The sequence below is a fragment of the Mastigoproctus giganteus genome, chromosome 13 (genome assembly GCF_048544385.1).
Source record: "Mastigoproctus giganteus isolate SK-2022 chromosome 13, ASM4854438v1, whole genome shotgun sequence".
NCBI classification, from domain to species: Eukaryota; Metazoa; Arthropoda; class Arachnida; order Uropygi; family Thelyphonidae; genus Mastigoproctus; species Mastigoproctus giganteus.
This window is the reverse complement of record NC_143587.1, coordinates 128,567,310-128,580,919: the sequence shown is the minus strand read 5'-3', so window position 1 is coordinate 128,580,919 and position 13,610 is coordinate 128,567,310. Positions and strand designations below refer to the sequence as shown.

Here is a 13,610-nt window from a genome sequence, read left to right as displayed (position 1 = left end):
GATTCAGGGCATACCACTCAGATGGCTTTGGGCTACCCATTGCCATCCATGGCAGAAACTTTTTTGGTAACCAGAGAAATGGATATCTTGAGGGCAGTGATCTTGGATGTGCTCAGAGCTGGCATAAATCAGCTCTGAGCACATCCAAGATCATTCAGCCTTACCAGTTGAAGCACATGTGATGTAGGCATCACAGTAGCCATCTGTATTACTGAAGCGGTTGTATATTTCCATCAAGAGACGAATCATTAATGTTTTTCCGCAACCAGCTGGGCCGATCAAGAATATTTGAATCGATTAGCAATTGGGAGAGAACAGACTCCAAATTACATGCATGAGTAGAATCTTTTGCTTGTCATTGGCCATTCTCATTAAGTTGCAGAAGTTCTCAATTACGCTTGGTCATCAAGTTTTCGCATTTCTTCGCAATTGCGCTGAGAGTTAAATTCTCATTCATCTCACTGTTTATAAAAGTTTCAAAAAGGGTTTTCTTCTCGCAGTCGCATTACAAGGCTATGCAGGTCATTACCACACGCTTCGTCAGGATCATCGTCGTCATTGCCTTGACACATTGTCTTACATATTTCAATCGTTTTGCAAATGTCCAAGTCTGATTCACACAATTTACGATCAAGTATAAGCTCTTCTTTGTCATCTTAAACCTCGACATATTTCATCTCTGATAGTATCTCTGTTTCCTAATTGCAAAATGGAATGTGCAGAGTTACTATTTCGCGCTTGTGCTCGTTGAGATCCTGAGCCAAGTCGCAGTTTCGATGGTGTATTATGTGTGGATGCTGTCGTTTCTTGCAGATCTCATTAGCACTGCATGTGTAATTTGTGACAAAGCATGACAGAGTAACATGATCCAATATGATAGTAACATAATAGCATAATTGTAACAATACAAATACATGTATTGTTGCAATCATACTATTCAACAAATGGCTACAATCAAATGGGTAATTAGGCTACTGGCCTAACCTCTTCCAAATGTTGATTTGGTAGAGTAAGCAGCTGGCGTATGTATCCTATTTATCACTAACATTTATTCGGTAGAGTAGGTAGTGAGCATCAGCATAAATTACATTGTTCATGATTTCGGTTCTCCCTGTTCGAAATTTAGTAGGTGTCGTCAAATTTGTTTAAATATAAAACATCTTTCATGGGTACAGAGTACACACACGATTTTCTTTTTTTTTTTTTAATCAGCATGGCACTTGTAGGTAGAAAGAATCTATTTCATGGAGATGGAATACATTTGAACAAAAGTGGTGAAAGAGTCTTTGTTCTTTGCCAATATCCCTCAGGGGGCATTACAGCAGCATTTACCAAATATTTTTTTTAGCACTGTCACACTATGTACGTGCCAAAAATAATTCAACAACACCCCACTCAGAAATTTGTAATTATTCAAAATGCCACCCACTTCATTCTGAATTTTTAAGTTAATGGAAAATGATACAGTACATAACCTTTTCATTTTGAACCAAATATACATAGGGGGAAAAAAAACATGACTAACTGCAAGGGGAAAGATGTATAGTACTTAACACAGGCTTATCCAAGGCCATCTGAAATCAACTATGTCAGTTATTGCCATTGTGGAGAGCTTAAGGGAGCCAGTGAGCCAATTTTTGACTTTTAATAGTTGCTAAAGAGCATGGAGAGGAACACTGAGAATTTATAGCTTCAATCCTGAATAATCAAATCAATATCACTTTATTGCAACTTGTCCAGAACTTACCAGCCGTTACACATGAAGAAATGTACTTACTGCTTTGTTTAAATAAATTATTTTTTTTATTAAGTGCACTTACTGCTTTGTTTCTGTCATTCTTCAAAAACAAAGTGGGAGCAATTTTTTAACATGCATTTGAGAATTGCCTCTGATGTCTTTACAACTTCTTTGGATGACTGAAACATTTTCTGCACTGCTCCTTTAACTTTCAAAATAAAAATTGCAAGGTGAAAAGTTGGGCTGTGGGTGGATCAGGAATGCATCTGATATTAATGATGGCTAAGCACTCGAGTAATATGAGGTCTCGCACTGTGACGATGCAGCGTCCAACCCACCTGTGTACAGTTGTGGTTCTTTGTGGCAGACATGATCCCACAAAGTGTATAATAGAGTTCTGTAGTAAGGTCTCGTAACAGTTGTATGCTGTGGCACAACGTGTTGGTAAACCATTCCTTGAATATCAAAAAAAAAAAAAAAATTGACCATAGCCTTTCCTACATTTTTGTGGGAAAAGTTGTGGTCAACTTTTGCTTTTTTTTGCTACTGGTGATGATGCAGTCTTGCAAACAGAAATTTGTTGCTGGGTCAAAATGATGCAGCCATGTCTCATCTGCTGTTATCACCTTGTGCAGAGCATCACCATCTTCAAGTAATGGAAAAGTTACCCATTTTACATTTTTATGTGAAAGGTTATGGAGACCTTGTAATATGTCAAATTACTAGACTGTGTTGTATGCTTTTTTTTTTTGATATCAAAGGAAACTGACAAAAGATGCCTGGATTTTATAAAACCATCACAAATGCATGATTCTAATCTCATTAAATGATCCAAAATGGAACTGTTTCAGTGGAAGCCAAACTATGACCTGGAAATGAGGCTGTTCATTCATTCCAAGATTGCAAAACAGCTTTTCAGAGCATTGCAATTATAATTAGGTAATCTGGATTTTTAGAATCTTTTCTTCTTTTTAGGAAGGGAAAGACAATTGCATTTTGCCAGGAATCCTAGAAATTCTTTGTCAAGAAAGATTTAATGGTGTTTTATTACTTCATAATGGGTGTCATCTGACCCAAGAGTACTTGTTTGAGTAAGAAAGAAAGAAAGAAAGCTGCACTTAATCCTTTCAACATGACAAGCTTCTTGTATGACTAAACCCCTTTGAATAGAAGTTTAATGCACATTTCTCCTTGTTTTTTTTTCCCTTTCTTTTTAAGACCAGGAATTCTGGTGAATAAGATTTTAAGATTTTTTTTTCATTTTTCATCACAGATTTTTTTCAAATGTTTTCCCCTTAGAGTATTTGCAAAAACACATCCATGGTGCTATAGGATCACTGGAGAGCAAGGCAGATATGAAGGCTGTGCAATAAACAATGATAATAATTTTTCACGGACAACTATGAAGCTTGCTATTTCTAGCTGAGCTGCGGAATTTAAGATCAAACCAAGCTGAATCACATAGCAATGATGCAGTTGACTTGCATACAATTTGTGACCTTGGTGGTCAATCAAGTTTATGCCTGTATAGAGGAAAATAGGCAAATTTGCCTATTTTCCTCTTTCCACCTCTGGCATGGTCACAGTTATGCAGGGTGCTTTCCTTGACAGTTAATGCAGTGGGTTTGTAGCTGAACACAAAGTAATTTTGTGGTCCTTTGACCATCTTGACTGCATGCAAGGTCACTATGACAGGCCATATTGAATGTCCATATTTTTTGGCACTTGAAGCAACTTAGTGGGTTAGGAATGTATGGCTTACTAGGAAACGGAAACTGAACTTGGCCTGTTATAACGTAAGATCACTCATCAGTGAAGACAGGATATTAGAGCTGGAAAAGGAATTAGAAAATGTGAATTAGAATATCATCGGTTTGGCTGAAACAAGAAGAAGAAATGAATCACTTATAAGTTTATCAAGTGGAAATTTGGTGTACCCAATGGAAACAGTGAAAGGAGTGAAGGTGGAGTTGGGTTTCTGGTCCATAAAGATTTTAAAAACAACATTTTGGAATTCAAAAGTATATCACCAAGGGTGTCAAGACCAATACTCAAGATTTCTAAGAGGTACAAGCGAAAGATTATAATGATTTATGCACCAACATCAAGCCATGATGATGAAGAGGTTGAAGAAATGTACACCGAAATTGAAAGTCTTCTAGATGAGCAGAAAACCCACTACACTATTATTATGGGGGACTTCAATGCTAAGGTTGGAAAAAAGACAAAACAGTGCAGAAAGGGGAACTATAGGAAATTTTGGAATTGGTGAAAGAAATGAAAGAGGTGAAAGACTTGTGGAATTTGCAGAATCTCAAGGACTGTCAGTAATGAACACTTTTTTGAAGAAAAGGGTGAATAGAAAGTGGACATGGAAGAGTCCAAATGGATTAACTACTTATGAAATCGACTTCATCCTCACTAACAGAAGATATATTGTGAATGATGTTACCATCCTGAATAAGGTAAATGTTGGAAGTGATCACAGAATGGTAAGATGTACACTTGATATAGATGTAGGAAAGGAAAGGAAAAAAACTGACTCGAGTAAATAATACAAAGGTCTTTGAGATAACAGAAGAGGAGAAAAAGCAGTATGTACTGGAACTTTTTGAGCTTCTGCAGACTGCTCAGGACCAAGATATTGACGTGGAATATTACAACTTTCTGAAAGTGGTAAGTCCAAGAAGGAAAGTGGTAAAGTCCAATAGGGAAAAAGAAATCCAAAGAAGAAAAAATTAGTCAAGAAACACTTGTCATGATGAACCGAAGACGACAAATGAAAAGCAAGAAAAACACTGACAGAGAGAAAATTGAGTATACTGAGTTATGCAAAGCCATTAGAAAGAGACTCAGAGAGGACATAAGAAGATTTAACACAAGAAAAGTAGAAGCATTAAGGGAAAACAAAGGATTTAAATCAGCAGCCATGAGCAGTAATACAGAAAGACAAATGATACTGAAACTGAAGAATAGCGATGGTGTACTTATAAACAGCAGAAGGCATAATTCAAATAGCAGAAGACTACTATAGAGAATTATACAAGGAGCAGGGGAATGATGCCAGCAGTGGGGTAGATGGATTGAAAAGTAGCAACACATATGACACACCCAATATTCTTCCTGATGAGGTAGAACATGCATTGAAGAAAATGAAGAATCAGAAAGCCCCGGGGGAAGATGAAGTTACTGTAGAGTTGTTAAAATTGGGAGGAAGAGACATAACACAAAAACTGGCAAGGCTCTTCACAAAGTGCATTAGAAAAGGTGTGACGCCTAATCAGTGGAATAATGCAATCATAGTTTTGCTGCATAAGAAAGGAGATAAATTGGAAATTATAGACCAATTAGCTTGTTATCCCACATCTACAAGTTGTTCACAAGGGTCATTACTAACAGATTAGAAAGAATACTTGATGAGAATCAACCGAAAGAGCAAGCTGGCTTTAGGACAGGATTCTCAACTATGGATCACCTTCACGTAATATCACAGCTAATGGAGAAAGCAAATGAATATAAAACACCATTATGCCTGGCATTTGTGGATTATGAAAAGGCATTTGACTCTATACAGTTAAGGCAATGTTTCGGGTACTGCAAAGACAAGGCATAGATACCCCATATATTATGATTTTGAAGAAAATATATGAGAGTGCTACCTCCTTTATTAGACTAGAGAAAGAGAGTAGGAAATTTAAAATTGAGAAAGGAGTTCGACAAGGAGACACAATATCTCCGAAGCTGTTTGCTGCTGCCCTTGAGGAAGCTTTCAGAAGATTAGACTGGTCGCAGAAAGGAGTCAATGTGAACGGAGAGTACCTAAACCATTTACGATTTGCAGATGACATTGTGGTCATAAGCCATGATACCAAAGAATTAGAGGAAAATCTTAATCAGTTATGCACAGTTAGTAAGGATTTTGGACTAAAGATGAATATGGCTAAAACAAAAGTAATGATGAACAAGTATGCCACAGAAAGGGAAATAATGATTGAAGGAACAGTAATTGAAAAGGTGGAGTCATATACTTATCTGGGACAAGTTATTAGCTGTAATAATGATAAATGGCTGGAAGTCAAGAGAAGAATAAATTTTGGATGGATAACATTCAGGAAATATAGTCACATACTGAAGAGCAATATCCCAGTTTGTCTGAAACGTAAAAAAATGAACCAATGTATACTCCCCACCATGACTTATGGAAGTGAAACTTGGGCACTCACCAAAAGAATGGAAGAGAAGCTGAGAACTACACAGTGAAGAATGGAACGAATTATATTGGGAATCAGACTGGTAGATAAGAAGAGAAACACATGGATTAGGCAGCAAACCCAAGTAAAGGACATTCTTATCAAAACTAAAGAACTAAAATGGTCTTAGGCAGGACACATAGCTCGGAGACATCCTGATAGATGGACTAAGAAAATAACAAAATGGTACCCAAGAGGAGCTAGAAGAAAGGCGGAAATGGATAGATGAAATTCGTGAATTTGTGAGTAGTAAATGGATGGCCAGTGCTCAAAACAGAAGGAACTGGAAAGTTGCTGGAGAGGCCTTCATCCTGCAGTGGATTGAAAATGGCCGATGATGATGATGGCTTACTAGGACAGTTCAGGTACTCAGCTATAATGGAATTAGGAGATTTTGGTGTATTAAAAGTAAGGATGAGGTTTCTTATGGTTTGGTGAAGCTGTTTTTCACATGACGGAATTTTTTGATAGGCATAACGGCCATTACTGAGGTCCAGATAATCCAAAAAAAAAAAAAAAAAAACACAAGTGCAAAGAGATAGAGCCGACCAAAAGTTACTGTGATGCAGAATGATTTTTGAGAGCGCTTTTCTATCATTTATTTTGTGGGATATGATGAATGGCAAAAGATATTTTCAGTGATGCGGAGTTTCACATGATGCAAGGAAGTGGCCAAATTTACAGCTACTTCTCTTTACGCAAGATGGAGCCCTACTTCCCTCCTCCATCCTTATGTGCAATTGGCTAGATATCACTTTACTCAATAGATAGATAAGTAGACAGAGATGGACCAAGCTAAGAGCCACAATTTCATTCCAACAGATTTCTTGTGGTACTAGGATTAATAGAGAGAAAAAAAAAAAAAAAAACAATGACTGTTGATGAGTTTGAGGACTCCATTCAGTAAGTTACTGGATCTGTTCCTGGAGACTGTTTTATGATCTGTGGACAAGTGAAGCTGCCTGATTACAATGGTTTATAAAATTTACAGATTTACAGTGGCTTGTAAAAATGATGGTGGATACTTGTTCAGTTGTAGAATAGATGTGTGGATACTTGTTTAGATGTAGAATAGACAGTTGTTGTAGAATAGATGTGCAGAAATTTTCCTTTAGCCAGCGGGCAGTTAATTGCTGGAACAAACTTCCATCTGTCGTTGTGGAATTTGATAGCTTAAATAAATTCAAGGAGGAACTGGACAAACTTTTAGAGGGAATGGATGTGTGAAATTGTTTTTTTTTTTTTTTTTTTTTTTTTGGGTTGATGCTACATAAACTCATAAGCTTGCTTTCTTGCATCACATGCCTCTATTACTACTACTACTACAATAACATAGTACACTAAATGGTATTAAATTAGTATAAGTAGTGGCAAATGATGTAAGAAAGCAAACTTATAGAGCATGAGCAAAAAAATATATATCCACTCACTCATTCATCCCCTCCAAGAATTTGTATATAGTTCATGAATTTATTCAAATTAACCACTTCCATAACACTAGATGGAAGTCTGTTCCAGCATTTGACTACTTGCTGGCTGAAGGCATACATCTGCATATCTATCCAGCAACCATCCTTGGTCAATTTGAATTTATGCCCCATCAATGCGATATAGATGCTATAATTTTCCAGTGAATGTACTAGCCATAACTAGAATATTCCAGGTCTGTTAACCATCTAGATGGCTTTTTTATGGGGGGAGGGTTCACCCGAAGTTATGGATGCATATCACGGATTATGATGTTTGTTTATTGGTTTTTAGGAGCATTAGCAACTAAGGCTATATTGCTCGGAGATTAAGATGTATACCACACATACTAAGCACATCTGCTTCATGTGAAAGGCTACTTAAAATGCTATGCTAAAAGGGTTATACCGAAACAATAACAAATATCCTATCCACTATGGTGAAAATGTATTTTCATGATCTTGGGGGGTGTGTGTGTGTGTGTGTGTGTGTGTGTGTGTGTGTGTGTGTGTGATCTTAGCAAGAGGAAGAATGCTATCAACACTGAGCTTACTCAATCCATTCAAAGCCTTAAACACCTCAATCAGATCTCTTCACAGGTGCCCAAGTTTCCCGATGCTGAAATTTGCACAACTGAAGCCTTTCTTGGAAGAGACCTTTTGTTCCCTTCACCAATTTCATTGCTCTTCTCTGCACCCATCCCAGTAGGTCAACATCCTTCCTAAAGTGAAGGCCCGCCCCAGACTTCTATACAGTACTCAATATGCTGCCTAATCATGGCCTCGTACAAACTGATAATCACCTCCTTATCCCTATTAGCAAAGTTCAAATATATCATTGACAAAAACCTAAGGGCTGTTCTGGCAGCCTATCTGCACTGCTCAGAAAACTTCATACTTGACTGCACAATTACTCCCAGGTCTCTTTCATTTTACACTACCTTGAGTACAGCACCAAGCAGTTGGTATGTTAATCTGGAATTATTTCTACCCATATGCAGTACTTTGCATTTGTCAATGTTCAACTTCAACTGTCATTTCTCCTCCCATCAGCCTAATTATTTTAGATCTTGTTGCAGTAACTTACCTTGATTACTGTCACTAAACGTCCTGCCAACCTTTGTAACACCCGAAACTTAAACATTAAGCCTGATATACCCCCATCAATATCATTAATAAATAAAGGAAACAACAATGGGCCAAATCCTGCGGGACTCCACTAATAATATTAGTTCATAAAGAGCAGTGCCCATTGATAACCACCATCTGTCTCCTTTCACTCAAACATCCCTTTCAGTAACTTGCTCTTAATGCCACACTGCTTCAGTTTGCAGTCACCCTGTATATCAGTGAAACAGAATCCTCACCAGCTAAAATGTGCACTCCTCAACTTACATTTCAATTAGTAAATGAACCAATTTATACATCATTAGATTGTTTATTTGTGTGCTTCTTTGTTTTTTCTGAGAATAAATTTAATTCTGTATACTGCACACAAATTATTAGACATTAATTTAGCAAAATTCAAATTATCTCAAATGAAAGCAAAATGTTTTGAAAATTTTTTCCAAGCTTACCTTTACAGAAGAATCTGGTTTTGATGAGGAACTACAACTGAAACTTTGTTTTCTTCCAGCAACCGAAGTAGTCTGAGCTGATGATTGAGGAGTAACAGGTTTAACAGTAGTATCATTAAGAAATATCCTTTCACTACGCCTACGGAACCATGCTTGTTCATCAAAGAACGGAACCTTATGTTTAACTTCATTCTATAAAAAAAATAATAATACTGTAATAATAAATATTTAATAAATTCTATTACTGAAAGATTTTTAGTAAGCTTCAAATTTCAGCACAAATGAAGTCCATAATAGTTAGGTTATTTTCTAACTGTAAAAGAATGATGTTACCAGAACCCACAAACATTTAACAGATTCATGAAGATAAAAATATATTGTTACTATATAATCAAATCAGAGTGGGGGGAAGAGAATAAAAAAAAAAACCAAGATAATGGCCTAAGAAAAATACATCGCATCTCTATAATGTATACTTCTCTCTCTCTCTCTCTCTCTCTCTCTCTCTCTCTCTCTCTCTCTCTCTCTCTCTCTCCTCTCTCTCTCTCTCTCTCTCTCTCTCTCTCTCTCTCACACACACACACACCAAGTTCATGGAAATACATCTTCACCATAGTGGATATTTGTTATTGATTCGGTATAACCCTGTTAGCATAATATTTTAAGTGGTCTTTCACATAAAGCAGATGTGCGTAGTATGTGTGCTATACATCTTAATCTGTGATATGCATCCATAACTTCTGGTGAACCCCTCCCTCTCCACATAAAAAAAAAAGCCATCTTGATGGTTAACAGACCTGGAATATTCCAGTTATGGCTACTACATTAACTGGAAAATTATAGCAGAATGTCACTTCCTCAAAAATACTAAATGCAGGCATTCCCAACTGCAAAGACAGGATTCACAGGACAGGTGTAATTTCTCATTCAGAGAATACTGTTCACAAATGTGGTATATCTTGCAATGGTGCATTGTCAACTTTATTCTTCCATAACATTTGTAGTGTTAACTTAGCATTATCAAAGGCACATGATGCAAGAAAGCAAGCTTATATAGCATCAGCCAAAAAAATAAATAAATAAATAAAACCCTTATTTCACCCATCCACTCAGTATTAGTAGTGGCAAATGATTTAAGAAAGCAAGCTTACTGATGATCAGCCAAAATAAAAATAAAAAACTACCCACCTCCCCCATCTATCCCCTCCAAAAATATCTAGTTTTATCTTAAATTTATTCAAACCCACTTCCATAATAACAGATGGAAGTTTGTTCCATCAATCAACTACCTGCTGTCTAAAGGCAAACTTCTGCACATTTATCACAACCATCATTCTTCTACTTGAATTTATGCACCATTATGTTGTAGCCTCAGCAAGAGGAAGAACACCATTAACATTTATCTTACTCGATCCATTCAAGCATAAATTCCAAGGTCCTAAACACCTCAATCAGATCTCTCTGCAGATGCCTAGTCTCCAGATGCTGCAATTTGCAGAAATGAAGCCTTTCTAAGTAACAGCACCCTTTTGTTCCCTTCACCAACCTAGTTGCACTTCTCAGCACACATTCCTTGCTTATTCTGGAGTTATTCTGTCTTATGTTATCCATCTATGGCTAAATTCAATGGATACATTTGGTGACACTCAAGGCTCTTTGATATTTCAAAGGCTTTTGATCGCATTTGGCATAAGTCTTCTAAATAAGCTTCCGTCTTATGGTTTGCCAACTGTTTTTTGTAATTGGGTGTCCAGTTTTCTCTCTGACCACTCACTGTGGGCGATAGTGGATGGCTCTCTAACTTCTCCACTAATGCTGGTGTTCCTCAAGGTTCAATTCTTTCTCCCACTCTTTTCCTCTTGTATATTAATGACCTTCTTCCATTGACTAAAAAGCCTATCCATAGTTTTGCTGATGATTGCACATTGCATTCCACCTTCCAGTTTAAGAAAACTTGCCCTGCACAAACAGCTTCAACTTTTAAAATATTCACTGCCAATTCCTTAAATGCCGATCTCCAGGTAATTCTCCAGATGGGGCAAAGATAACTTAGTGATTTCAATCCTGCTAAAACTGAGAACCATCTTATATCTCACAAAGAGAATTCTTCTGCTCCTATACTTATCTTCAATGACACTCCAATTTCTAGGCAAAATCACATATCTCTACTGGAGATTACCATGACTTCTAATCTCTCTCTCTCTTGGCATAAACACATTACAAATATTGCTTCCTCTGCATTTAAAAAACTGGGTTTTCTCTTTTACTCCCGGTTGGGCCAATCAAGTGTTGATGTTACCAACACTGAATTCTAAATGAGAAGCCTTCAGGGACTTAATTTTGGAGGCTACTAGGCTTTTCATTCCAACTAAGAAATACTGTTCAAGGTTTAGGCCTAAATGGATGTCAGATGAATTAATGAGGCTTGTGGCAGAAGAGAAGAATGTATGGGACACATATAAAGTATCAGGTGACACAGAAGCCTATGGCACGTATAAACTAGTCTGTAATCAAGTCACAAAGGAGGTTAGGCAGGTGAAGGCAGATTACGAGAAATCTTTGGCAAAGGATGCAAAGAAAAACAGCAGCAAAGAGTTCTTTACTTATATAAACTCTAGAAGGAAAGGGATGAATCAGATTGAACCACTTAACATATATGGGTTGGCTATTGATAATCATTCTCAGATAGCTGCCAAACTAAATGAGTATTTTTGCAACTACATTCACACATGAGGAGCTATTCAAGAAGGAGAGGGCCAGATGTTGATCAAACTCTAACAGGGAGTTAAATGATTTTGTAATAACTGAGAGCAAAGTGAAGGAGAAATTGTTGAAGTTAAACATAAGAAAAGCACCAGGGGTGGATGGGATCTATCCAGTTATATTAGAGGAGGTGGCAAAGGAAGTAAGCAAACCGTTAGCCATAATTATAAGAGCATTCTTGGACTCAGGGGAAGTCCCTACGGACTGCAGATGTGTAAATGTATCTCCAATTCACAAAGGGCGACACGAGTAATTACAGACCTTTAGTTTGATTTCTGTTCCAGGTAAAATAATGGAGTCACTGGATAAGAAGCATTGCAGGATCATCTACACAAGACTGCGATAATAATTCAGACACCGCATGGATTTGTTAAGGGGAAGTCTTATCTGACCAATCTGATTGGATACAATGACGTGGTCACAAAGGAGCTGGATGCAAAAAAATAATTTTGATATCATATACTTGGATTTCAGGAAAGCTTTTGGTACTGTTGCACATGGAAGACTACTGTACAAATTGGAGCAGTATGGCATTAAGGGCAAGTTGCTACAATAGATAAAAGGATCGGTTGAGTGGGCGAAGACAGAGAGTGGTAATCAATTTATGCTGCTCTTCGTGAACTAATGTTATTAGTGGAGTCCCACAGGGTTCAATGTTGGGGCCACTTTTATTTTGTATATTTACCAATGATATTGATGAAGGTATATCAAGCTTAATGTCAAAGTTTGCAGATGATACAAAGGTTTGTGGATTGTTAATAATGGTAATGACAGTATGCTGCAACAGGATCTATAAAAGTTGGGCAGATAGGCTGAGAATGGCAACTGAAGTTTAACATTGACAAATGCAAAGTACTGCCTATGGTAGCAGTAACCCCAGAGTAACATACCAACTGGGTGGTGTTAAACTCAGTGTAGTGGAGAATGAAAGAGACCTGGAGTAATTGTGCAGTCAGATATGAAGTTTTCTGAGCAGTGTAGACAGACTGCCAGAGTAAGTCGTGGGGTTTGGTCAATGATATACAGGAATTTTGCAAGCAGGGATAATGAGGTGATTATTCCCTTGTATATGGAAATGGGCAGGCCACCTTGAGTACTACGTACAGGTCTGGAAGCCTCATTTTAGGAAGGATGTAGAAATGCTAGAACAAGTACAGAGAAGGGCAACAAGACTGGTGAGGGGAACAAAGGGGTGCTCTTAAGAAGAAAGGCTTAAGTTCTGCAAATTGCTGCGTCTGAAGACTAGGCACCTGCGAGGTGATCTGATTGAGGTGTATAAGGCCTTGAATGGACTGAGCAGGCTCAATTCTGATAAGATTCTTCCTCTTGCTCAGAATATAAAACTGAGGTGGCATAAACTGAAACTGAGGAAAGACAGTTGTCAAACAGATGTGTGGAAATTTGCCTTTAGCCAGCGTGTGGTTGATTGCTGGAACAAACTTCCATCTGTCGTTGTGGAAGTTGATAGCTTAAATAAATTCAAGGCAGAACTAGACAAACATTTGGAATGAATGGATGGGTGAAATAGTTTTTTTTTTTGGCTGATGCTGTATAAAGCTTGCTTTCTTGCATCGTATGCCTCTTCTAATGCTAGTGCTAAAAAAAAACAAAACAGATTCATTATACAGGATTCATGTCTATTTTATTTACAGCACTTTGAAACTCTCTCTCTGTTGTACTCATATTATGTGAGTGAGATGAAATGGTGAAGTCATATGCATATCAGCATGTTTCAGGAATGTCTTGTGTGATAGGGTTAATTTTGAATGCACATTGAGTTGCACTGAGGACTGAGTCTCAAAGAACTCCTTCACCC

The 13,610-nt window shown here is 37.4% G+C and overlaps 1 protein-coding gene across 4 annotated transcripts in view; it reads right to left on the bottom strand.

Annotated features, from left to right (window-relative positions):
- Nucleotides 1-13,610, bottom strand: part of LOC150076433 (uncharacterized) — an 840,218-nt gene that overhangs the window by 148,794 nt on the left and 677,814 nt on the right. For all 4 annotated transcript variants that reach the window (XM_090388172.1, XM_090388173.1, XM_090388175.1 and 1 more), the window contains one exon: nucleotides 9,032-9,223. In XM_090388172.1, coding sequence (XP_090244298.1) covers nucleotides 9,032-9,223 — 192 coding nt within the window. The remainder of the gene's footprint in view (nucleotides 1-9,031; nucleotides 9,224-13,610) is intronic.